The sequence below is a fragment of the Microchirus variegatus genome (assembly GCF_963457635.1).
Source record: "Microchirus variegatus genome assembly, chromosome: 14".
NCBI classification, from domain to species: domain Eukaryota; kingdom Metazoa; phylum Chordata; class Actinopteri; order Pleuronectiformes; family Soleidae; genus Microchirus; species Microchirus variegatus.
In genome coordinates, this window is record NC_139815.1 from 1,341,620 (window position 1) to 1,366,576 (window position 24,957).

At 41.1% G+C, this 24,957-nt stretch overlaps 1 protein-coding gene across 2 annotated transcripts in view; it reads right to left on the minus strand.

Annotated features, from left to right (window-relative positions):
• dpy19l3 (dpy-19 like C-mannosyltransferase 3) overlaps positions 1-24,957 on the minus strand; it is a gene marked incomplete at its 5' end in the record, with an annotated part of 46,826 nt that overhangs the window by 15,510 nt on the left and 6,359 nt on the right. Inside the window, 14 exons of one of the 2 annotated variants that reach the window (XM_083900750.1) lie at positions 1,049-1,131; positions 2,512-2,568; positions 4,819-4,930; positions 7,798-7,929; positions 9,325-9,483; positions 10,959-11,032; positions 11,328-11,429; positions 11,693-11,824; positions 12,887-13,021; positions 13,599-13,722; positions 17,964-18,109; positions 19,110-19,231; positions 19,322-19,412; positions 22,133-22,610. In XM_083900750.1, coding sequence (XP_083756876.1) covers positions 1,049-1,131; positions 2,512-2,568; positions 4,819-4,930; positions 7,798-7,929; positions 9,325-9,483; positions 10,959-11,032; positions 11,328-11,429; positions 11,693-11,824; positions 12,887-13,021; positions 13,599-13,722; positions 17,964-18,109; positions 19,110-19,231; positions 19,322-19,412; positions 22,133-22,462 — 1,799 coding nt within the window. Of the gene's footprint in view, positions 1-1,048; positions 1,132-2,511; positions 2,569-4,818; positions 4,931-7,797; positions 7,930-9,324; positions 9,484-10,958; positions 11,033-11,327; positions 11,430-11,692; positions 11,825-12,886; positions 13,022-13,598; positions 13,723-17,963; positions 18,110-19,109; positions 19,232-19,321; positions 19,413-22,132; positions 22,611-24,957 lie in introns of those variants that run through there. The other variant, XM_083900751.1, reaches the window with a different exon arrangement.

Below are 24,957 nucleotides of genomic sequence, written 5' to 3' on the forward strand. Positions count from 1 at the left end.
ATATTGCTACATCATGATGGACTGGATTGAGCTTTTTGGACACTTAACGAGACATGTGGTCATTTGAGTTTGTGAGCCCTGGTCTGTAATGTCTTTAGAACTATGTGAGGTCACATGTTCACGTCTTTATCTCACTGTTAGACCGACTTTTCCAAATGGAAGTTTGTAAACCACTCACTCTCCCACACCAAAGTCCATAGAGGAAATCAGTGATTTTAGCTCGCGGGGAAACAGGAGCTGTTGGTCAACTGCTGCCTCGTGTGCCTCGTGTGCCCTTTGTGTCACTGAGGTCAATCCGTATGATGAATTTAAGATGCCAAATTCCCGAAATAAGACATTTGAACTTAGTGCTGGAGGCAGCAGTGGATCAGTAACTCCTGTGTGCCGTGATGTTAAAATCACTGGTTAGAAAGGGTGGTCGAAACACGGCAAACATTTTCTCAAGATATCATAGAATTAAGCCAGTGTGGATTTTATCAAGAGAGCGTTTTGTTAAGTGGCTGAAATCTAGTATTTTTCTTGTGTTCCCACTGGCAGCACAGGGGGCGCACAAAGCCAATTACTCAAAGCATCTACTATGTGTCAGTGCCTCCTACAAACACACTTTATCTAATGGATTTTGAGGTTGTAAGGTGTTGCATTGTTAAATCCGTGCTCCCCATCTAACCGGATGATGACCAGTAAGTCACAAACACACACGCAGCAGCCGCGGCGGCGGCGGCGGCGGCGGAACAGAGCCACTCCAAATCACAGCTTCATCTCTGATCCCATCAGACTGATGCTCTCGATCGAAAAAAGCCCCCCCGATCACAGAAGCCCGCGAGGTGTGTTCGAGCTCTGCCAACAGCTGGGTCTTTTCCAGCGCTGCCATGTCTTATTCATGGAGACCCGTCGGCTCTCATCGCTCAGCCGAGAGACTCCCACGCACGCCCGCAAATACACACACACAACACTTATCAAAGCACCGGGGAGAGTGAAAGTTGATCTGCGGAAACAAGCTAATCAGATTTGTGTCTTTTTTCATGTGTGTGTGTGTGTGTGTGTGTACCTAATCCAGGTCATGAGCTCCACAGTGTCTGGATCATAAAACTCCCTCAGTTCTGATAACTCCTCCATCAGCTTAGGCCAGAACTAGAAAGAGAGCAGCAGAGACAGAGAGAGAGAGAGAGAGAGGTGATGAAAAGAGGCTGTAAAGCAGAATGTATCACACTCCTATATCTTAAAGAGATAGTTTGGGGTTTTATTTAAGTACCGGTTGTATGAGGCACTGATATATAGTCAATGACAACTGAGCTGAACCAACGGGAATGGCTCAGAGAACGTGGCTGCCAGTGTGGACACAAGGAAAACTCATTTTAGACACTTAACACAAAGGCTTACCGATATGAAATATCTTCCTTTTACAGTCTGCAATATGTTAAGAATATATTTCCTGCTTTATCTCACTGTTAGACCGATATTTTCCAACAGGAAACTGAGGTTTGCATCAACGGATGAATCAGTGATTTTAACATCACAGCACAGAGGATTTGTTGATCCACTGCTGCCTCAATCACTAAGTTGAAATGTCTTATTTTAAGAGTCCTTAATTCAGATTTATCTCAGTGACACAAAGTGACCACACGAGGCAGCCGTAGACCAGCAGCTCCTGTGTCCCTGTGAGATAAAATCACTGATTTCCTCTATGGGGTTTGGTGTGGGAGAGTGAGTGGTTTACAAACTTCAGTTTCCGCTCTGAAAAATCTGTCTAAGATAAAGGAGGAAAAAAAAAGTTTTCCCTTAAATTCAAATGACCAGGCAGCAACATGAGCTTCAAGCCTGGTCAGTAGGGGTCGGTAAAGTGAAAAAAATAGTTCCGCAATAAATCAATTGATTTGTTTTTAATATGGAATGATGTAAAGTTCACAAAAAGATATTTATGATTAAAATTAAATCTATCATTAAATTACATTTGTGGCGATATTTCTTACATAATTTCCAAAGAAAAGTGTATGCTTCGATACAGAAATATATATTTTTTTATACAGTTGTAATTGTTAATATCGTTTTATTGTACTTTCTTGGAAATGCATGTTTATTATTTATTATCTTTACTGTCTTTGCTGCTGTGACAATGTGACCAACTGTGGGACTAATAAAGGACCATCTTATCTTATTATTGTGTGAATCTGGCAGCCATGTTGTGAGCAGACCATGGCCAAGTCGAAGTGGAACTTGGCTTGTTGCCGGTTTGAATCCCAACAGCCCGATCTATGTCAGTACCACACAAAAACCTGAACTAAACCTTTAAATAAAATCCCATGGTACTGAATATGACAGTGTCTTTCAGAGCTGTTCACAATTTTCCCATAATGAAATAAATGAAAGGGATGTAACCATCTAAACCTCCTGTTATGATCCATTTGCTTGTTTTTTTCATTTTCCTCTGTAGTATTTGTGTGTGTGTGTGTGTGTGTGTCAGTATCTATAATGAGACTGATGAACATAAAGCATCAGGAAAAAGCAGCAAACCTTGTAATACAGGCAGCCGATCATCGCCAGTGGAAGAGCAAATCTGACGAGGCGTAACTGCAGAACGAGAGAGAGAGAGAGAGAGAGTGAGAAAGAGAGAGAGAGAGAGAGAAAAGGGCTTTAATGAAATGAAGGAATATAAACGTATCAGAGGAGCGTGGCAGTGAGACAGAGGCGTAAGTGAGCAGAGAGATAACTCGAGCAGCTCTGCCCTCCAGTATCAGCTCTGCTCTTATCACGTCATCATGACAACACTGACACCTAGTGGCCTGATGAGTAACATCTAGTATGTTAGACACCAGGACAAAAGAGGCTGTGGATCTAGATTCATCTCATAATCTGTCAGGTTAGGCTGATGCTGATACGGATTATAAGCTTTATAAATAGTGAATATCCCCACATTCTCCATAAATATATGGATATATAAATCAAGGTTACTCAGGTTACTCAGTTTATTCAGGTTACTCAGATTGTTCAAATTTACTCAGATTAACTCCACTATACTCAGACAACTCAAATGAACTCAAATTTACCCAGGTTTACTCAGATTAACTCAGATTTACTCCAATTACTCAGATTAACTCAGGTTTACTCAGATTAACTCAGGTTTGCTCAGATTAACTCACTTTACTCAGATTAAGTCAGATTAACTAAAATTTACCCCGGTTTACGCATGTATACTCGGGTTATTCAGTTTACCCAGGATTACTCAGATTAACTCAGTTGTGCTCAGGTTTACGCAAATTAGCTCAGGTTATTCAGTTTACCCAGGTTTACTCAGATTAACACATATTAACCCAGGTTTACTCAGGTTTACTCAGATTAACTCAGGTTTATGCACGTTTACTCAGGTTATTCAGTTTACCCAGGATTAGTCAGATTAACGCAGTTGTGCTCAGGTTTACGCAGATTAGCTCAGGTTATTCAATTTACCCAGGTTTACTCAGATTAACTCAGGTTTATGCACGTTTACTCACATTATTTAGTTTACCCAGGTTTACTCAGATTAACTCAGATTGACTCTGATTGACTCAGGTTAACTCAGATTAACCCAGGTTTACTCAGATTGACTCAGATTGACTCAGATTGACTCAGGTTAACTCAGATTAACCCAGGTTTACTCAGGTTTACTCAGATTGACTCAGGTTAACTCAGATTGACTCAGTTTTACTCTGGCCTGGGGCCAAAAAGGATTTCATGAATAAAGTGAGAGGAGAAACATCTTCTCCACAGGCTGAAAACCACTGTTTATATGTTTACACTGTGAGGTGAGTGCATGGCCAGAGGAGCTGGACAATGCCTGGACTCAACATTTGCCTGTGGGCATCATGGGAATAAATGTATTTTATATAACGGACTGAAAACACAACAGATTGTGAAAGGAATAGTTCAGGGTTTCCTCAGGGTCTGTACACACAAAGTTCAGGAGAATCTGATTTTTATTCCCATGGTGCTGGACCTGGAAAATGTACTGCAGTGTTTATGGAAAGCTTTTTTGAGAGCAGACAAAAAGAAAAACATCACGTATGGAACAAGGTTCTGTTTCTGTATGGATGCGGAGTAGCTATCAGGTATTCTGTGGAGCTGCCGGACACTCACAGACTACACATTTAAACCACTTAACAAAGGGCTCACTGGATAAAAAGCATTAATGATGTCTCAACAACATGTAAATAAAAAGTTCTATGCAACTGGACTTGCTTTAGTGAAGCAGAAATGTGTGTCTAAACTCTTCTGAAGATCTTCTCTTGAATGTCTTTATCTTACTGTTAGACTCTTCCAACTAGAAAAAAGAAAAGTGTTGACCGTTCACTCTCCCACACCAAACCCCATAGAGAAAATTAGTGATTTTAGCTCACGGGGACACAGGAGCTGCTGGTCTACTGCTGCCTCGTGTGGTCACTTTGTGTCACTGAGGTCAATCTGAACAAAGGATTTCAAACACTGAAGTGACAAAATAAGACATTTGAACTTAGTGATGGAGGCAACAGTGGATCAACAACTCCTGTGTGCTGTGATGTTAAAATCACTGATTTTCTCTATGGACTTTGGTGTGGGAGAGTTAGCAATTTATTAAGCAACAAAAACGTCTACCTCCTGTTGAAAAAGGCCGTCTAACAGCAATATGAAGTGGTGAACATATTCAGAAGATTAAAATGATTTTAATTTTATTAACGAGCTATATGTTAAGAGTCTAAAAATCATTATTTATTTCAGCCAGGTTTTCAGAGTTTGCGCGAGCACACAAAAAACTTGGGATTTACAACTCCTTTAATAATTAAGAAAGAAAGAGCTAGAAGTTCATACCAGAAATTTACTGTTGCAGTGGAGTGTGTTGAGAAGCAGTGTCCACAGCTCTGTCCCGCACACGCCATAGGCTGCCACTGCACACATGTGACCGGTCCATATGTACTTCATCCTGCACAGAGGAAGAAGGAAGAGAGGGTCACAATATTATTTGTGATCACATAATAATGACGCTTTTCCGTTATACAGTTTTAGCACGGCTCGGCACAGCTCCTTCTCCATCAGTGACAGAACCTGGTATCTGGTGTTTTTTAGTACCTTCTAAAAAGACTGAAAAATCCTACTTATGGTTTCAAAATCTACTTATAGCTCTAAAATCTACTTAATATTCCAAAATCTACTTAATATTCCAAAATCTACTTAAAATTCCAAACTCTACTCATACTTCCATAATCTCCTTTAAATTACAAATTACTTAAAGATTAAAGATTAGACTAGATTCATCTCATAATCTGTCAGGTTAGGCTGATGCTGATACGGATTATAAGCTTTATAAATAATGAATATCCCCACATTCTCCTTAAATATATGGATATAGAAGTCAAGGTTACTCAGGTTTACTCAGATTAACTCCGGTTACTCAGATTATTCAGGTTACTCATATTATTCAAATTGACATATGCATAAATAACCAAAATCTACTTATAATTTCAAATTCTACTTACAATTCCTAATACTACTCAAAATTCCAAAACCACTGATTGGTCAGAGAGTTGTCACTGAAGAGTCATGAGCGCGATGTCCAATGCAAGAATCAAAGCCAAAATGTTTTAACTGTAGATCAGTTAAAAAGACTAAAAAATCCGACATAATTCCAAAAATCTACTTTAAGTTCCAAATTCTGCTTAAAATTCCTAATTTTACTTAAAAGTCCAAAATCTACTTATAGTTCCAAATTCCACTTATAATTCCAAATCCCAATGATTGGTCACAGATTGTCATCAAAGAAGAGTCATGAGAGCGACGTCCGACACAAGAATCAAAGCCAACAATGTCTAACTGTAGATTAAAGTTAAAAAGACTTAAAAATCCCTGAAAACGTGCGTTAATCTTCAACGTTTAGCAAAGCTAATGTCACAAATGTCCATATTTAACAGAGGAGTCTGGTGTATTTAGAGACAGCACTGCTGAAGGCTGGCGATCGTGAGCCCGATCACGACCACGTTCAGTGGTATTTCAGTTCAGTGACTGTGTCATATGGAGATTTTGAAACTATAAGTAGAATTTGGAATTTTAAGTAGACTTTTATTATGAAAAGTTTCCCCCAGTTCCCTCTTCTAATCTAAATGGAACACAGCGTAATATATATTGAGTATATAGAGTACATAAAGACAGAGTTCCCGAGATCTTTTTCTCATTATTTCTACACCTAATTTTATAAATGTAGTGAACATTAATAACACAGTGTTCTTTTACTGCACATTACATAGACTTTCATTTCAACACTTGCTCTTTAGAATGTTCCCGTAACCCAATATGAGAGGCATTAAATTCAAACATGACAGGGCCAAATTGTCTTTAGTTTAACAGGAAGACTTAGTGTACTTGAGTATAATGGATCCAGCGTGGTTAAACTTAATTTAGTGTCTAAAGCGCGGCGTTAAATATTCAACGATTCATTCCCGAAGCCGAAGCCACGTGAGTTACAGTTTTAATGGGGAAAAGATGAAAAACGCAGAGAGAAACGAAATGAGGTGAGAAATTGTTGACGGTTACAGAGACGGAGTCGTGAGGAGGAGAAAAGTGCAGCCTCACAGAAAATAAATCTCAATACCTTTTCCTTTTTTTTCCTTCCCTTTTCTTAAATGCAAAGCAGTCGTCTGACAGAAACAAATGACTTCCTGCACTTTTGGCCTTTCGTTCTTGATCAGCAGTTCAGAGAAAGTGCTGAAATCATAGTAAACCTGTTCGGCTCACTCTGGGGTCGCAAAGGGGAGGAAAGTTCCCGGGAAAATGCATTCTTTTCCATGAAACAGTTCCAGCTCGACTCAGTTTAATATCAGTCCCATTGTTTTTCCATGACTTCATAGCTCCTCCTCAATGTGGGCGGAGTCATTTAGTGATGTGGTAAAGCAGATGTTTTGTGTGTAACTGAATCATTAGAATCAGTGGATTAAAAAGGTTTGTTGACAGAATCGTTCAGTACTTCCTGTGATGATCTGACACTGAACTGAAATACCACTGAACGTGGTCGTGATCGGGCTCACAGCGCCTTCAGCAGTGCTGTCTCTAAATACACCAGACTCCTCTGTTAAATATGGACATTTTAGACATTTGCTTTGCTAAATGCTGAAGATTAACGCATGTTTTCAGGGATTTTTAAGTCTTTTTAACTTTAATCTACAGTTGGACATTGTTGGCTTTGATTCTTGTGTCGTACGTCGCGCTCATGACTCTTCAGTGACGACGCTCTCTGACCAATCAGTGGGATTTGGAACTATAAGTAGATTTTAAAATTATAAGTAGATGTTGGAATTATAAGTGGATTATGGAACTATAAGTAGATGATTTAGGAATCTTAAGTAGATTTTGGAATTATAAGAAGATTTTGGAATTATAAATAGATTTTTGGAATCTTAAATGTTGGCACGGCGACACCGCCAGCGGGTTCCTGAAGGCGGAGCCAGCTCTGGGCTGCTCGCCTGACTGGCGGCCAAGCCTCCAGACGAACGTCGAGCGGCGCTTTGTGCCACGACGAGGCCGCGGCCAATCGTCAGTAGAAAAATCAATCAATCAATATTTGCCCTGGAGTATCGATTATTGTATTGCATGAGGAAGGAAGACGATATATCACCAAATCGATATTTTGACCCACATGTACGAATTTATAACGGTCTTCGAATGCATCTCGTTAGCTCAACACGCTGCAACACTTTGACTCGCTCTCATGCAGTGGACGTTTAGAAGGCTCAACAAACGATACCATTAAATCATCATTCCCTAATCTCTACATGTGATCCTGAGTGCGTCGAGTCTCACCTCATGGTGCTGAAAGCCACGAGGCCAAAGAACAGTGTGTGCACGGCGTTATAGGCCACGTCTGCACGTAAAGCCACCGCGTGGCCTTCTGAGGCTCCTTTCCTCTCCTCGGCTGAAGCTGCTTTAGACCTGCTGAGAAATGAGAGACAACAGAGAGAGAGACATGAAAACAGCTCAGTCGCTGCAGTGGAGCTGAGGGCTACGATTGATGGTGGACACCCACGAGGACGCAGAGACACACACACAGGGACAGGCCTGAGGGCAGCGATGTCGCTCTCAAAACATGAGAATCAGACAGACGCCGGCCTCCAACTGAAATCTAATCTCGCTAGGGCTCTTCCTGAGGTGATGTGAGGTAAATGGGATTAAATTAATTTCTGAATGAGGTTAGTATTTCCGCCCGTGTTGATATGCTAATGTGTTTAGCTCGACGTGGCCCTTCAACTGGCACCCGTGGGGGAGACAGTGGTTTCAGGAGGCAGCTGGTAAGATGTTTCCCACTGCAGTGATGTGGAGGCGGAGACATGTGGACAATAAGAGAATTACATCTGACACCAGATCAGAGAAAACAAACAACCAAACAGTGGGATAAAGCAGTAAACAAAACCATAAGATAGCTTGGCTTAAGGCGGATTTCCACTGGGCGCGTTACAGACGGTTTTGCATCGTCCTCTGCCCGGCGTCAATCCCTACAGTGATAATCCTGAACGGACACGAGTTTGCGAGATCCCGCGATAGACTGTGTGCATAAAGGAAACAACAACAACAACACAGCTTCTTTCATTCTCCGACGTGGAAGAACTGTTGATCTGTTGTCATAAATGATTTTATGTTTCACCACTTCAACAATCAGTCTCTCGTCGCACATTATGACTCTCCGAGACGCTCTGATTAATTGACTGTTGACCTGGTAGCACCGGTCACGACGTAATGTTGATGTGAAGTTGTGACAGGCTGTATGACCTGCGTATTGTGTTTTATTTTGAAAGGGTGAAGAAGTGTTTTACTTAGAGTATGTGTCGGATTTGTTGTCTGGCGCGATCTGCTCTGTTGAGATTGGCGCTTCTCAGCAGCGGCAACAGCAAAAATAGAACCACTACTGAGACGTTCCGCAGCACGTCTGGTGGAAATGCTCACATTGATTAGAATGGAAGCGATCGGCAACGGCGACGGCTGCAACACGTCCAGTGGAAATCCGCCTTTAGGGTGACATAGGCTTTCTCTCCCACACCAAACCCCATAGAGAAAATCAGTGATTCTATTGTGTATATAATGATTTTGGGGTTTGAAATTCTTCATTTAGATTTACCGCAGTGGCACAAAGTGACCACACGAGGCAGAAGTAGACCAGCAGCTCCGGGTCTACTGTTGAGTTAATATTGTTTAACTTGATATTATTTTTTTGAAGATCAGCTTCTTAAATGTGAATGTTTTCTATTTTCTGTGATATCTGACTTTTTGTAATCCTAAAATCATCATAAATCCAGAGCGAGCCGTCCTCTTTTCTCCTCTCCTACCATCACATACCTGAGGTTTTGCAGCGCGGCCAGTGCTAACGTGCCACTGAGCAGCAGCAGCGTGAGGACATAGGGGTAGAGCAGGAGCGTAGCAGCGAGTCGCTCCAGAGTGTCGAGGGGCAGACGTCCGAAGGCTTCTTCACACAGGTACAGACTGGCGTCAAAGTCCCTGCAGGACGGACGGAGGAGGGACAAATGTGGACGGTTAAAAAACTGTGGCATCTCAGCAGCGAGATATTTATTTATTGTTTTCTGTAAATGTGTCTTCATGTGTGAATGGTGGTGTGGATTTCCTCTCAGGGATAATAAGAAACGCATCCTCCAGCCTGAAATTCATTTGATTTTAATCGTTATTAAACAATTATTCATCCATTGCTAAATTAATCAGTTAATCAGTTGAAGTGTTTTAATGAGATTAAATGTGAATATTTTCCAGTTTCTGTAATTTTTCAGCTCCTTATATTTTTTATTATAATAATAATAATAATCGTGTCGCGTAATAGTCGTGTTGGAACTGTTTCATGCCATAAGTCAGTCTTTTTATAAGTGTTAAAGTGTTCTTGTTGCGCGTGACACTGACAAATAATTTGACTGAGAATTTAGATTTTGAGAGTTAAAAAAAAGGAGACATTTATTGAGAATGTCAATGAGTGAGAGACGCAGGAACAGAGAGAGAGAGACGGCGAGTGAGCAGCACATTTCCCTCTGACTCGTGAATAATTGAAGGGCCACACACGCGCGCACGCACACACACACACACACACACACACACACACACACACCCACAGTGTGTGATTGATGGGAGGCCTGTTGGTGTTACCTCTCCATCTATTATTCACACACACTAACACTCCAGGTGCTATCACACTGGTGCCGAGTGAATAATACAGTCAAACTGGATCAAATCACAATGTGTGTAGACTCTGTGTGCGTGTGTGTGGGATTTTTTTTTTTCTTACAACACAAATCTTTGTTAATCTATTGACACAACTGCAAAAAACCATGAGCATTAAATATAAATAAGTTACTTCCACCGACATAAAACAAATATGAACACTTGGGAAGTAGAAAAAAAAACGTGAAAATTCCTTCATCGAGTAAAGTACAAACTGGAGCTTTAACAGATTAGGTTTTCACAATCTTTTCTCACTGTTCTGACTGACAGAATTTTCCAAGTGGAAACTGAAGTTTGTAAACCACTCACTCTCCCACACCAAACCTCATAGAGAAAATCAGTGATTTTAACATCACAGCACACAAGAGTTGTTGATCCACTGTTGCCTCCATCACTAAGTTCAAATGTCATATTTTGTCACTTCAGTGTTTGAAATCCTTTGTTCAGATTGACCTCATTGACACAAAGTGACCACACGAGGCAGCAGTAAACCAGCAGCTCCTGTGTGTCCCTGTGAGCTAAAATCAATGACTTTCTCTATGGACTTTGGTGTGGGAGAGTGAGTGGTTTACAAATGTCAGTTTCCTTTTGGAAATTAAGTCATTTTTTATTTCTGATGATATGACTAACTAATATGTGTCGCTATCGTCTCCCTCAAAAGCGGTGTCAACAACAGCCTTAGTTTTTTTTATAGTTGTTTGACCACCTATGGTGTGTGTGTGTGTGTGTGTGTTTGTTTGTGTTCATACCTGGTATGCCCCAAGGCAAACTTTGACTTGATGAATTTAAAGATGTGCTCATCTGATCGGAGCTGAAGTACTTTCTGTAAACACACACACACACACACACACACACACACACACACACACACACACACACACACACACACACACACACACACACACACACACACACACAGAGATAAGGTCGTCTTGTTATGGCTAAAGATCGACTCACTGAAATGTATAAATAAGTAAAGATCAGATCACATGGTCAGCTCACGTCAGAGAGAGAGAGGCTTCTTAAATGTGAATATTTTCTAGTTTCTTTGATTTTTTTTAGCTTCTGGGAGGTAAATAAATGAGATAGAGGTAAAGAAAGCAGGAGAGAGAGTGAACCTTGGTCAGGTAGTTGATTGTGACGGTGAGGAGCAGAACCATGGTGCTGTGGAGAAGCAGTTTCCCCACACGAGTCAGCAGACTTCCTGTCTTCAGACCAGACTGTTTGGACGAGACGGTGACAACAGAGCACAGTAAATATTAACAGTTACGAGGACGTGTCTCACACACATTTGCCTTCGAAACGAGCTGGCGATTAAAGACGACGTCCATCACGACAGAGAAAACTGTTGTTGGAGGAAGCGAGGAAGAGGAAACGACCGTGTGACTGAGCGAGGGGGCGCACGCGAGCAAACATTTCAAATCTTAACCCTAAACGTGACGCAGTTCCTCAGAAACACAGACACGCATGCACTCAGACTGACCTGACAGTGTCTGATGAAGAGCGCCGCTACGATGAAGCTCACGACCAGTGAGCCCAGTATCATGGAGTTACAGAACTGGAGGAGCCACACACTCAGCAGACCACTCACCTGAACAAGGTACAGAGTGGTCACCTACACACACACACACACACACAAACAGAGAGAGTAATCAAAGTCAGAAGAAGCAGGACTAAAACAACTTTATAGGCTCATATCTAACACTGTTGAAGCTGCAACAGCCAACTTAATCACCAACTGTTGTGGTGATGAATTAATGTGCTGTAATGCTTCTTAAATGTGAATATTTTCTAGTTTCTTTGATTTTTCAGCTTCTTAAATGGGAATATTTTCTAGTTTCTGTGATTTTTCAGCTTCTTAAATGTGAATATTTTCTAGTTTCTGTGATTTTTCAGCTTCTTAAATGGGAATATTTTCTAGTTTCTTTGATTTTTCAGCTTCTTAAATGTGAATATTTTCTTGTTTCTTTGATTTTTCAGCTTCTTAAATGTGAATATTTTCAAGTTTCTGTGATTTTTCAGCTTCTTAAATGTGAAGATTTTCTAGTTTCTGTGATTTTTCAGCTTCTTAAATGGGATAGTTCAGCTTTGATGAAATGTGGTTGTAAGAGGTACTGACATACTGACAATCTGACAGTGAAAAAATGTTGTTCTGTCCTCATAAAACAAAAATAAATGGTTTAATTTCCAACAGCAGCTCCCACACCAAAGCCCATAGAGAAAATCAGTAATTTTAGCTTTTGGGGACACAGGAGGTCAACTGCTGCCTCTTGTGGTCACTTTGTGTCACTGAGGTCAATCTGAACAAAGGATTTCAAATGCCTAAGTGACAAAATAAGATATTTGAACTTAGTGATGGAGTGGATCAACAACTGCTGTGTGCTGTGATTTTCTCTATGGTGTTTGGTGTGGGAGAGTGAGCTGCTTGTCAAGCAACATAGACTGAAGTTTCTTGTTAGAAAGGGCTGTCTAACTGTGAGATAAAGACATAAACACATTATTTATTACAGAATTAAGCAAGTGTACATCTGACAAGGTGAGTCATTTGTTCAGTGGCTGACAGCTGTGTTTTTTTTAGTCTCAAGCTGGTACCCAGGGCAGATTAAGCAAATTACGTGTGTCAGTCGCTCATACAAACACACTTCAAAAAAACAAACAAACCTTTAACGGAACAAACCTGCGTGGTTGTGATGAAGTCGAGACAGTCCAGGGTGTAAATGACGAGAGCCTGGACGAGGAGGATGAACTGGTTGAACTGCCACGTCAGACAGAAGCAGAACGTCGCCACGTACATCAACCACACCATCACCTTCTGAGGAGAGACGTCACATCGCCCAGAGCCTGAGCATTTTTTTTTTTTACCTACTTCACAAGTGTGAAGTAAAAAATAAAATGACTTGACTTCCACCACGAAAACTGAAGTTTGTAAACCACACGCTCTCCCACACCAAACCCCATAGAGAAAATCAGTGAGTTTAGCTCGCGGGGACACAGGAGCTGCTGGTCTACTGCTGCCTCGTGTGGTCACTTTGTGAATTAAAGATTTCAAAAGCCGAGCTCACAGAATAAGACATTTGAACTTCATGACAGAGGCAGCAGTGGATCGACAACACCTGTGTGCTGTGATATTAAAAAATCACTGCTTTTCTCTATGGGCTTTGGTGTGGGAGAGTGAGTGTCTTTACAAAGTGACGAGTCCGCAGTTCAAAAGCCTGTCTCACAGTGGGAAAATGACAAAAACAATCTCTAAGATGGTGAAGTCACGCACAGTTAGATACACAAACTGCTTGCTCTTTCACCGCCCGCTGACCACAGAGCAGACAGGTGCAGTGAACGTACCGAGGCCGATCCACGATGTGCGTCGATGGCTTTGACTCGTGTGCTCTTACCTGCTGTAAAGCGGTGAGCTGAGGCCTGAGGTAGCAGGTGATGGCAGTGACCTGCAGCGCGAGGAAGGGCAGAGACCAGTTCTCTCTGAGGGAGATGGTGAACTCCACTCGAGTGGTATCAACCCTGGAGAGGAGGAGGAGGAGGAGGAGGAGGAGGAAGAGGAAGAGGAGCGTGAGGACTGTAGAGAACGTGTTCCTAATATTACTGACACAGAGCGGACACACCGACTGCACCAGCTTGAGACGCAGATGCTCAGTGAAAATGTGGCTGCCAGCGAAAAACACAAGGAAAAACAGATTTTAGCCTCTTAACAAAAAGGCTTATCGAATAAAAATCTGAGCCTGTATGTGTTAAGAATATTTCTGCCACGTTTTTTCGCACTTACACAGCTTTATCAAAAAAGGAAACTGACGTTTGTAAACCGCTCACTCTCCCACACCAAACCCCATAGAGAAAATCAGTGGTTTTAACATCACAGCACACAGGAGTTGTTGATCCACTGCTGCCTCCATCAGTAAAGACAAATGTCTTTTTTTGTAACTTCCGTCTTTGAAATCTTTAATTCAGATTGACCTCAGGGACACAAAGTGACCACACGAGGCAGCAGTAGACCAGCAGCTCCTGTGTCCCTGTGAGCTAAAATCACTGATTTTCTTTATGGACTTTGGTGTGGAAGAGTGAGTGGTTTACAAACTTAGTAAGTTTAAGTCTACAATATCTAAATGTTCACATCTTTATCTCTCTGTTAAACAGACTTTTCCAACAGGAAACTGAAGTTTGTAAAGCAAATATCTTTCTTTGTAACTTCTGTTTGAAATCCTTTGTTCAGAGTAAAAGTCTGACTCACAGTGAGATAAATATGTGAACATGTTCCTAAGATATCGTAGACTTAAGTCGGAGTAGATATTATTGTGATTTTGTTAAGTGGAGTCAGTAGCACAGGTTCACTGAACAAAAAACTACCACTGCATAAATGAGGGAATAATCCTTCAATAAATGAGCTTGAAGAGAGTATGTTGTACTGAAGTTCACTTGAGTTTCAGTGATTTTAATGGGCTGCATACGTCCCTGTATACTTTTCTGAATGCAGCAAAACTTTGGTGCAGCTCTTCTGAAGTTCTAAAAAATCCAAAAGGTTTTATTGTTTACAGAGGTCACCACAGAAATCTCGTCTGTCTATTGATCCAAAAGGACAGTGAAGATAACGCCAGCAGGGTTTCTGAGCTCATTTCAACCATGGGCACATTTCCAGGAAAAAAAAACCCTCACCGAGAGAAACTTTGAAATAGAAAAGTCTTTTCATGCTCACTTTGATAGCAGCACAACTACAGCATCTAAAAGAAACATGTACGGGATCTGTTTCCAAGAACTTTTCCTTTTAATTTAGAGAAAATATCCATCAGATAAAAAAACTGTGGGTGAAACTAAGTGTAAAAATCGAATTATCACATCCGTGAAGTCACATAGTTTTCACAGAGATTAAGTCAAGGAAGTGCTGATCAACACGTGTGAGCTTCTCACATACTTTTTCTGGAAACAAATGTGTTTGCAGGGAGTGCTAAAATATGACATTTTTTAAAGTGTTTGTCTGTTATCTGCTCAAATTTGCACGAAAGAAATATTTATATCAGTGCAACAATAATAATAAAGATAATGACGATAATGCTGTTAATTATCGAGTGAGTGCTCAAAGTGGCACCACAGTCGTGTAAACATACTGGCATTTAAAGGGTTAACGTTTCCAAAAATATGATTAATATTAGTGTGAAAAGATTGACTAATTTAAATAGGAAAAAAATATTAATTTATATTATGTTTACAGCAGTTTTTGGGGAGGTGACATTTTCTGCCGCTAGGAACAAAATAGTCAGTTTTTTTAAAAGGAACTCTTAAGGGTTTCCGCCTTAAGTTTCTCCCATCTTTAAAACAACTCTCAGTCTTCATTAAATTGACCAAAGATAAAACGTACCAAATAAAATATTTCTTAACACATTTGCTGCTCAACCTCCATGTTTGTCAACTGCTCATTATCCCACACCAAAGTCCATAAAGAAAATCAGTGATTTTAGCTCACATGGAGACAGGAGCTGCTGTTCTATTGCTGCCTCGTGTGGTCACTTTATGTCACTGAGAAAAGTACAAATTATGGATTTCAAACACAGAAGTCACAAAAATAACACTATTAAACTTTGTGAGTGATTTACAAAAGTTGCAAAAAACTTTAGTTTCCAGACAGACAAGGCTGTGTAACTGCAGGATGACGCAAGAAACATATTGTTAAGATATCAGAGTGTTTAGATTTTATGAGAAGAGCCTTCTGTTCGGTGGTTAAAAGCTGTTTTTCTTTGTGTCCCTGCTGGCAGCCATGTTCTCAGTGAGAGTCTCAGGCTGCTTCATGTCGCTTTGTTTTGTTTCAGTGCTGAATATTTGTTAGAATCTCATTCACTGGACCCTTATTTATATGCAGCATGCACAGTCTGTACATTTTAAACGTAAAAAGGGTTGAATTAAGTCACACACACATATATATATATATATATTTTTATTTTTTTTGCTGTGACATGTAACCTCACTTTTCTTTAAATGTTTTTTATGTATCAGTGGTAAAAAAAACAAAAAACTGTCCAGTTCTGGGCCAAAAACCATATGTGTCTGTGTGCGTATATGTAAACATACACACACACATATATATATACAGTGGTATGTTTATGTTTGGGCACCCCTGTTGATTTTCATGGTTTTCAGTTAAATGTATCATATAGGAGACAAACACAGTGATATGTAGGTTCATATGAGTTACAGAAAGTGTGCAAGAATTATTTAAATAAAATTAGGCACCCTTGTCATTTTATTGATTTCAATACTTTTAGCACTAATTATTGGAACTCAAAATTGGTTTGGTAACCTCAGTGACCCTTGACCTCCATACACAGGTGAATCCAAACATGAGAAAGGATATTTAAGGAGGCCAATTGTAAGTGTTTCTCCTCTTTGCATCTTCTCTGAAGAGTGGCAACATGGGAGCGTCAAAACAACTCTCAAATGACCTGAAAATAATGATTGTTCAACATCATGGTTTAGGAGAAGGACACAGAAAGCTATCTCAGAGATTTAAACTCTCAGTTTCAACTGTGAGGAACATTGTGAGGAATTGAAAGACCACAGTCACAGTTCGAGTTAAGGCCTGAAGTGGCAGACCAAGAAAAATCTCAGATAAGCAGAGGTGAAGGATGGTGAGAACAGTCACAGTCAACCCACAGACCAGCTCCAAAGACCTACAACATCATCATTGCAGATGGTGTCACTGTGCATCGTTCAACTATTCAGCAAACTTTACACAAGGAGATGCTGTATGGAAGAGTAATGCAGAAAAAGCCTTTTCTCTGCACCCGTCACAAACAGAATCACTTGAGGTATGCTAAAGCACATTTGGACAAGCCAGCTTCATTTTAGAATAAGGTGCTGTGGACTGATGAAACTAAAATAGAGTTATTTGGGCAAAACAAGGCGGCGTTATGCATGGTGGAAAAAGAACACAGCATTCCAAGAAAAACACTTGCTACCTACAGTAACATTTGGTGGTGGTTCCATCATGCTGTGGGGCTGTGTGGCCAGTGCAGGGACTGGGAATCTTGTTAAAGTTGAGGGTCGATATCGACTCAATATCAGCAGATTCTGGAGAACAATGTCCAGGAATCAGTGACAAAGTTGAAGTTGTGCCGGGGCTGGATCTTTCAACAAGACAACGACCCTAAACACTGCTCAAAATCTACTGAGGCATTCATGCAGAGGAACAAATACAACATTCTGGAATGACCATCTCTGTCCCCAGACCTGAATATTATTGAAAAGTTGTGGTATTATCTAAAGCGGACTGTCCATGCTCGGAAACCATCAAACCTGACTGAACTGGAGATGTTTTGTAAAGAAGAATGGTCCAAAATACCTTCCTCCAGAATCCAGACTCTAATTGGAAGCTATGGGAAGTGTTTATTTCTGCAAAAGGAGGATGCACAAAATGTTTCTTTTATGGTGCCTAAATTTATACACATGCCTAATTTTGTTTAAATAATTCTTGCACACTTTCTGTAACTCATATAAACTTTATTTCATCACTGTTTGTCTCCTATATGATATATTTAACTGAAATTTCTTATCCAAACAACCAGTGATTTGCATACATCTGTATATAAAGAAACCACAATTCTGTGTGTACTATATTAAAAAGAAACAAAAACCTCTAATTCACAGAGTTAAATGCCAGTTTGACAGGGAGGCAGAAACTCACGTTGTTCTTTCACCCTCTCACTTCCTCACACACACACATGCACGCACGCACACACGCACACACAGTCATTACTCACCTGTTGAGGATGTACCAGATGCCAGTGAGTGCACCAGCCAGCCAGGAACCAGACAGGAGCCACGCGGTGAGGTACAGAGCGATCACGTAGACCGCTTGGAGCGAGAACACAGTGTAGATGTAGAAATACACTGGCTCCAGGTACGACTGGACACACACACACACACACACACACACACACACACACTGGTTCATTAGTGTGTGTAAATGACTGCAGCGACAGTGACTGACTCAGGAACACTGTGGCATTTTCAAAGTTGGGGTCTGATATTTCGCTGTGTGGCAGCGCTGTCACATCAGTGGTGACACTGTGTGGCTGCTCTTCACTTAATTGATGTTTCGCCACAAAAATCTTTTCCCCCTAACTTTCCTCGAGTGCACGAATGACAGGTACGTGTTCGCCGAAAGACCAAAAAGAAAAAGAAAGCACTTCAATTACCTGGAAGTCGCCTAATGACATTATCATACCAATGGTTTCAGTGGTTAAAGTGACAGTTTGTAGTCAAGTGCGGTTGTATAAGGTACAGATACAGTCAATGCTGTCTGGGCTGTGCATGCCCCCTGCTGGTCAAAGAACCAGGATAAGATAGGTGGACGCAAACAGACTCGCCAAATAAAAGAAATAAAATTTGCCACTTTTTCAACAGTTCACTCTCCCACACCAAACCCCATAGAGAAAATCAGTGATTTTAACATCACAGCACACAGGAGTTGTTGATCCACTGCTGCCTCCATCGCTGAGTTCAAATGTCTTATTTTGTCACCTCTGTGTTGTAAATCCTTTGTTCAGATTTACCTCAGCGACACAAAGTGACCACACGAGGCAGCAGCAGTAAACCAGCAGCTCCTGTGTCCCCGTGAGCTAAAATCACTGATTTTCTCTATGGACTTTGGTGTAAGCAGAGATAAAGACGTGAACAGACTTATAGATGATATCAGGTAAGTATCAGTTTTATCAGTTCTTTTCTTGTGTCCCTGCTGTCAAACATGGGCAGCACTCAGACGGTCGGCACGGCAAAATAAGCGATGACAATATGTTGTTTTCTTTTGATATTTGTTCATGTTCAAATTCAATAAAATGTTATTGGAAAACAAATACAGAGCACAGAGATGAGATGAGATGAGATTAACGAGTGTGGTGTTTTACCTGAATGGGCAGCAGTCTGTAGAGAACAGAGAGGAAAACCTCCTGGTAGATATTCATCCTCTGCAGCAGGTTAATGCTCCGTTTTGACTCCGTCAGGTTGTCATGGATCAACTCCGAGAAGCCTATGAACACATGAACACACACATATATATTTGTTTTTTTTGACCAGACAAAATCCAACTTGACTCAAACACGAAATTCCGCTCACATACCTTCCTGAATGGACGGGGCGTGCAACATTTGTTTGTAGTACGAGTAATAAAGTCCACACTCTGTCCGAAAGGAAATCTCCCGCTCCACTTCCTGAAAGCAGGGAAAAAAAAAAAAAAAAAAAACGAAAGTGGTGTTCTGTTTAATACGGAAAACAGATTTCCTGGCACGACATGACAGTGACATGACGATACGGAGGCAGAAGCTCTCGTCATTCAACTTAGTCACGGAAAACACATTTTAAATTCTCATCAACACACGAGGCTCATCAATAATCTAATGTTTATCCACAAAATGTGGAAAATCATTTCCAAAAGCAACATTTCAAAATAATGAAAAACATTTTAGGATTACTTGAAGCTTTATTACAATTCAAACTAAAAACTTAATTTATCTAAATGACCTCTCTCTACCTCATTATCCTGCTGTAATATTATAATTATTACACTGATGTGGCACTGACCTCATATTTACATTTATTATAGTGTTTGCACAACATTATTAAGAAAGAAAACTTCTGACTGACTGCCAAATAATGAGCTTTTCTCTAAATCCAACAACAGACAGACTGCCGAATAATGAGAAATTCCATACATTCATGTAGAGATTGACTGCCAAATAATGAGCTTTTCTCTCTATCCACCTTTAGTGTGTTCTCTTCCTATGTACTGTACTTGTTTCTTCAATTATTTCTGGGTCAGAGGTCAAAGGTCAGGGACCCCCTCTTTCTACGCAAATGCTGACCCATTAACTAAACTATTCAAATTCCAGATTGAGATTTTTGACAGCTGTTTCACGCTCCAGGTTTCTTCACCACATGCATGTTTCGTTTTTTTGAAAAATCATGTCTACATTAAGTTTGTGACTTAATACCTGTGTTCCCAATGGACTATTTAAATACCACAGAAAAGTATGTGACGTTCTGACGTCACATAAACGTACCGACTGGTTCCACTGGGAGGTGAAAACCATCTGCAGAATTCTTTATTTTTTAAAAATCATATTCTGTTAGTAAATTGTTCGTACAGCTGTGCTGCCTCTTTGATTGAGCCGTGCTTTGATTGTTTTTTTTGGCAGCGATCAGTCTCGGATTCATCTCAAAGTCTGTCAAAGTGTTTCCACAGCGTTATTGTCTCACGCAGACATTTCCATGGACCTCGTTAGAAACCAGAACATATACTGAGCGTTATTATTATTATGATCCGAGTGAAGTGAAGCTCATCCCTCATTAAAAGTGACCATAAAACACAGAGAGTGGACATAAAACTGATTCACTGGCTAATTTACACACAGAGAAACAGCAATACAGATTATATTGTGCTGCAATACAAACATAAAAAAACATGACATTCAAGAAATGTCTCTGCATGGCGATAGACATCTCTTCATCCACCAACAGACTGACTGCCAAATAATGAGCTGTTCTTTATGTTCACCAACAGACTGACTGCCAAATAATGAGCTGTTCTTTATTTTCACCAACAGACTGACTGCCAAATAATGAGCTTTTCTCTATATCCAACAACAGATTGACTGCCAAATAATGAATTACTGTATTAATCCACTGACAGACCGACTGCCAAATAATGGGCAAATCCATACATTCATGTAGAGACCGACAGTCAACTGATGAGCAAATACATACATTCATGTAGAGACCAAATGATGAGTTGTTTCTCTAACCACCAAGAGACTGACTGCCAAATAATGAGCTATTCTCTATTTGTGTTTATACAGCAGCAGAGCAGGGGTGGACAATAATCTGGTCAAACAAAACCAAACGGTTTTTTGTTTTTGGTAAAACTCCGACCTCATATACATGCAGCTGTAATCGGACTATGAATTACATTATCCAGGTATGTTAGTCCGACAAAGACTAGCTCGATTTAAGTCGGTCTACCGTGATATTAAGACAAACAAATTATTGTCTTATTAGTCCGACTAAAATTGGACTTTTAACATCAATGTAAATGCACTGACTTCATTCAGTGAAGTCATTTGTAGATAGTTTTGGATGTGAAGCCCAACACCTTTAAAGCGGACCTAGACCGGAAGTTCCAATTAACACTGTTTTTTAGTGTGTATCTGCGTCATTACCTTTTTTACGAAGCCCTGAAGGTTCTAAACAAACAGTTCAGACACTGCTGAGAACGCTGTGTTTTATTGTAATCTCGGGCTCAGCGAGATCTCTGAAAAAACCCGGTCCGGTTACGTAAGCAGCGGTTCTCCTGAACAGCAGATCGTCCTGCTCCGGGCACTAGTCCGGGCACTAGTCCGGGTACATCCGGTTGTTACATTGAACCGCAGAAGAAGAATAACGTCTGTTGTGGAGGTGTTTCACGAGCGACAGTGTCTTCTGACTCTGGGTCTGACTCCGGGTCAAAGTCATAAAAGGGACTGAGGCGGGGAGTCGTGAAGAAGCTATTTTTAAACATTGTTAAAACAATGTTTTGATAATGAGGAGCAGTGCATCCACCGTTCCAGAGGGGGGAGCTGTGCTTCTGAGAGCGGGTGTGCTGAATATGTCACTTCCGGGTATTGGCCAATCACAAGAAAGTTGGGAAGGCTCTACGCTGGCTGCCCAATCACAACACACTCTGTCTTCTGGGTGTGAGAGTTCAGTCTGAAATATCGCGGCTGAGGAACAGCACTAGAAAAGAGATTTCTATCGGCTCATTTACAGCAACTCACTTTTTGACCATAAAAACAAGTTAATGTATGTAAGTAGACCTCCATAACTAACATGTGCAACAGGACTACTCTATGTGAGCTTTAAGATTCAAGTTAAAACCAGAATATTTATTAACTCCTACCATTAGCTGAGAGAACCACAGAAGATTCTCATGTATGGCATTGACACACCAGGCCTGGACCAGCCCCAACACACCAGCCAGTAACAGCCCTGCTGCCATGGAAACACACCGTTGCCAATGCCACCGGGGGAAAACGTCTGAACCGGAACAAAACTGAGGAACCTTCTCCCTCCTGTCGTCCTCCTCCTCGTCTTTCTCCTCCCGCGAGGCACCAGATCTTGCCGTCCTCGTCATCATGTTACTGCTACTTCTCCCCTCAGACGCTGCATCGTGTAAAAAGCCCAAATTATGACGCAGCTTGTTCGGCTTAGCTCTCCTACGAAGAACCATCGCCGGAGATAATCACAAAGTTCTTGGAGCCTTTGATTAGATGATTTCGGGTAGATAAACAACAATAGCAGCGTGCTCCTCCTGGGCTGAGCAACAGAGCTCATACAAATCCATTACGGCAATAAATGTAGATGCAGCATGTTTTACTTTCCTTTCTTTTCCTTGAAGTCCGTCCAAGTAAATTAGCCTTTTAATCACTTCAAGTTTCTTTGCCAAAACAAGCACGGCAACTTCATTCTCCGAGGGAATAAGCGGCAAGTTTACTTCCCACTTCTATCTTCTGAGTTTGCCAGCAGCAAAACCAGCTTCGGCTCCTCACCAAGAACTCTGATGAGACGACTAATCCTTTGGTTTACATTCAGGTCAGAGCGAATCAGCCCAGTTAACAAGTTCACACATGGATTATTACAATGAAAACAAGTTCATTTCTCTGGAAACAGAAGTCCTCTCTCCGATGTTTCTCCCTCATGTCTCTGAGGGGGAAAATCCAAGGTTCTATCCAACGTTCTGGGATCTCTCTGCTGCTTCGTGGATGACCTTCAACCTGCAACACTCAACACTTCACCCAACAAATCATCCACAACATGAAGCTACAGTGAGTGTGAGCTAAGAACAGGGGCGAGCTGTAAATATCTGGAGCAGACAGAGGGAGTGGGATGACTACTGGTGACCTCTTGTCTGAGAAAGCACACAGGGAAACAGTAGGGGTGGAGGGGGGTGGAGGGGGGTGGAGAGGGAGCAGTGTGGGGAGCATGTTGGAATATCATTCGGAAAATGCAGGGGGAAACATTTGTCAGAGGGCTTGTGGATCTGGAACCAGCGTCGAGCTGTGAGCACATGTCTGAAATAATCTCCTCGGGGCAGTGGGACCGATGTGGATATGACTTCACACCTGATGAATTCAGGAAAACACGTGAAGTCAGCCTCTCTGCTCGCGCTCCTAACATGAGAGCATGTCACAATAGGGATGGCGAGGCTGCGCGTAAGAGACAGAAATAGCAAAAGAGCAAGGAAAACTCAGAGAGGATGTTGAGTTGTTTCCTTTAAGTGTGGGTGTATGAGGTATGAACACGCAGTCAGCTAGGGTTACCTCATAAATTCTACATCTGTGTAACATTTACGTACAATTCCTTTCCAATTTTCGCAGAAATCTGAGATAAAATAACAATCAAAATCACCTGATTGTGTGAATTGTTGCTTTTCTTACCCTCAGAAAGCAGCTCACAATAGTAAATTAAACATACTTTGAGTTTTGATGCTCAATAAAGGTTCTCTAACTTGCAACATCTATGTTAGACAGAAGCTTGTAAACCACAGGAGCTGCTGGTCCACTGCTGCCTCGTGTGGTCACTTTGTGTCACTGACATAGATTTCCAACACTGAAGTGACAAAAATTTGACATTTGAACTTAGTGATGGAGGCAGCAGTGGATCAACGACTCCTGTGTGCTGTGATGATAAAATCACTGATTTTCTCCATGGGGTTTGGTGTGGGAGAGTGAGCTGTGACAAAAACTTAAGCTAAGTTTCTCACAGTGAGATTCAGAGGCAAACATATTCATAGAATATTTCACAGCTAAGTTGACATGGATTTTATTAGGTAAGCTTTTTGTTAGGTGGCAGAAATCAGATTTTCCTTGTGTCGCCCCTGGCAGCCATTTTCGCAAGTGAGATTGAGCGTTGGTGTCTCAGCCTGGCCAAAAAAAAAAAAAAAAACACACAAAGACTACAGTACAAATCAGTAACACACTTAAAAAATATATATCCCTTTTAAAGGAAACTCTCCACACCCAAGCATGTGAGTATTAAAGTGCGGGAGACAGTGAGTCTATAAAGAGCAGGAAATTAAATCCATCCATCTCAATAGCTGAGGGAGAAACAGTCCAAACATCAACTGGCACAGCATCTGAATAGTGTGTCAGCTGTTCACTGCACCACTGGCTGTGGCTTAGAAACGACTGTTTTGTTCTCAGACTTCAGACCATGACTGAGTTGGCTAAACATGAAGATTAATCCCCAACTCTGGCCACTGAATCAGCTCTTATTCAACCCCAGGTACACTTTTGGGCCAAAACGGAGTCTTTGGAGGAAGATTCACAACATAAAACGCTAAAAAAGATCTGGTAAAGTGTAGTGAAGAATTACATTTTGGGTGGAAAAAACAGCCACAAACCTGTGTTGATGAGGACTTTGAGACTTTAGTGATACGGCCAAACGCAACCGTCCAAGAAAAATCATTTTTCTGAGGGATATGGGATCCCACACCAAAGTCCATAGAGAAAATCAGTGATTTTAGCTCACAGGGACACAGGAGCTGCTGGTCTACTGCTGCCTCGTGTGGTCACTTTGTGTCACTGAGGTAAATCAAAACAAAGAATTTCAAACACTAAAGTCACAAAATAAGGAGACGTGCTGGAACTTCGTGATGGAGGCAGCAATCGATCGACTCCTGTGAGCCGTGATGTCAAATCTAACATTTTTTGTATGGAGTTTGGT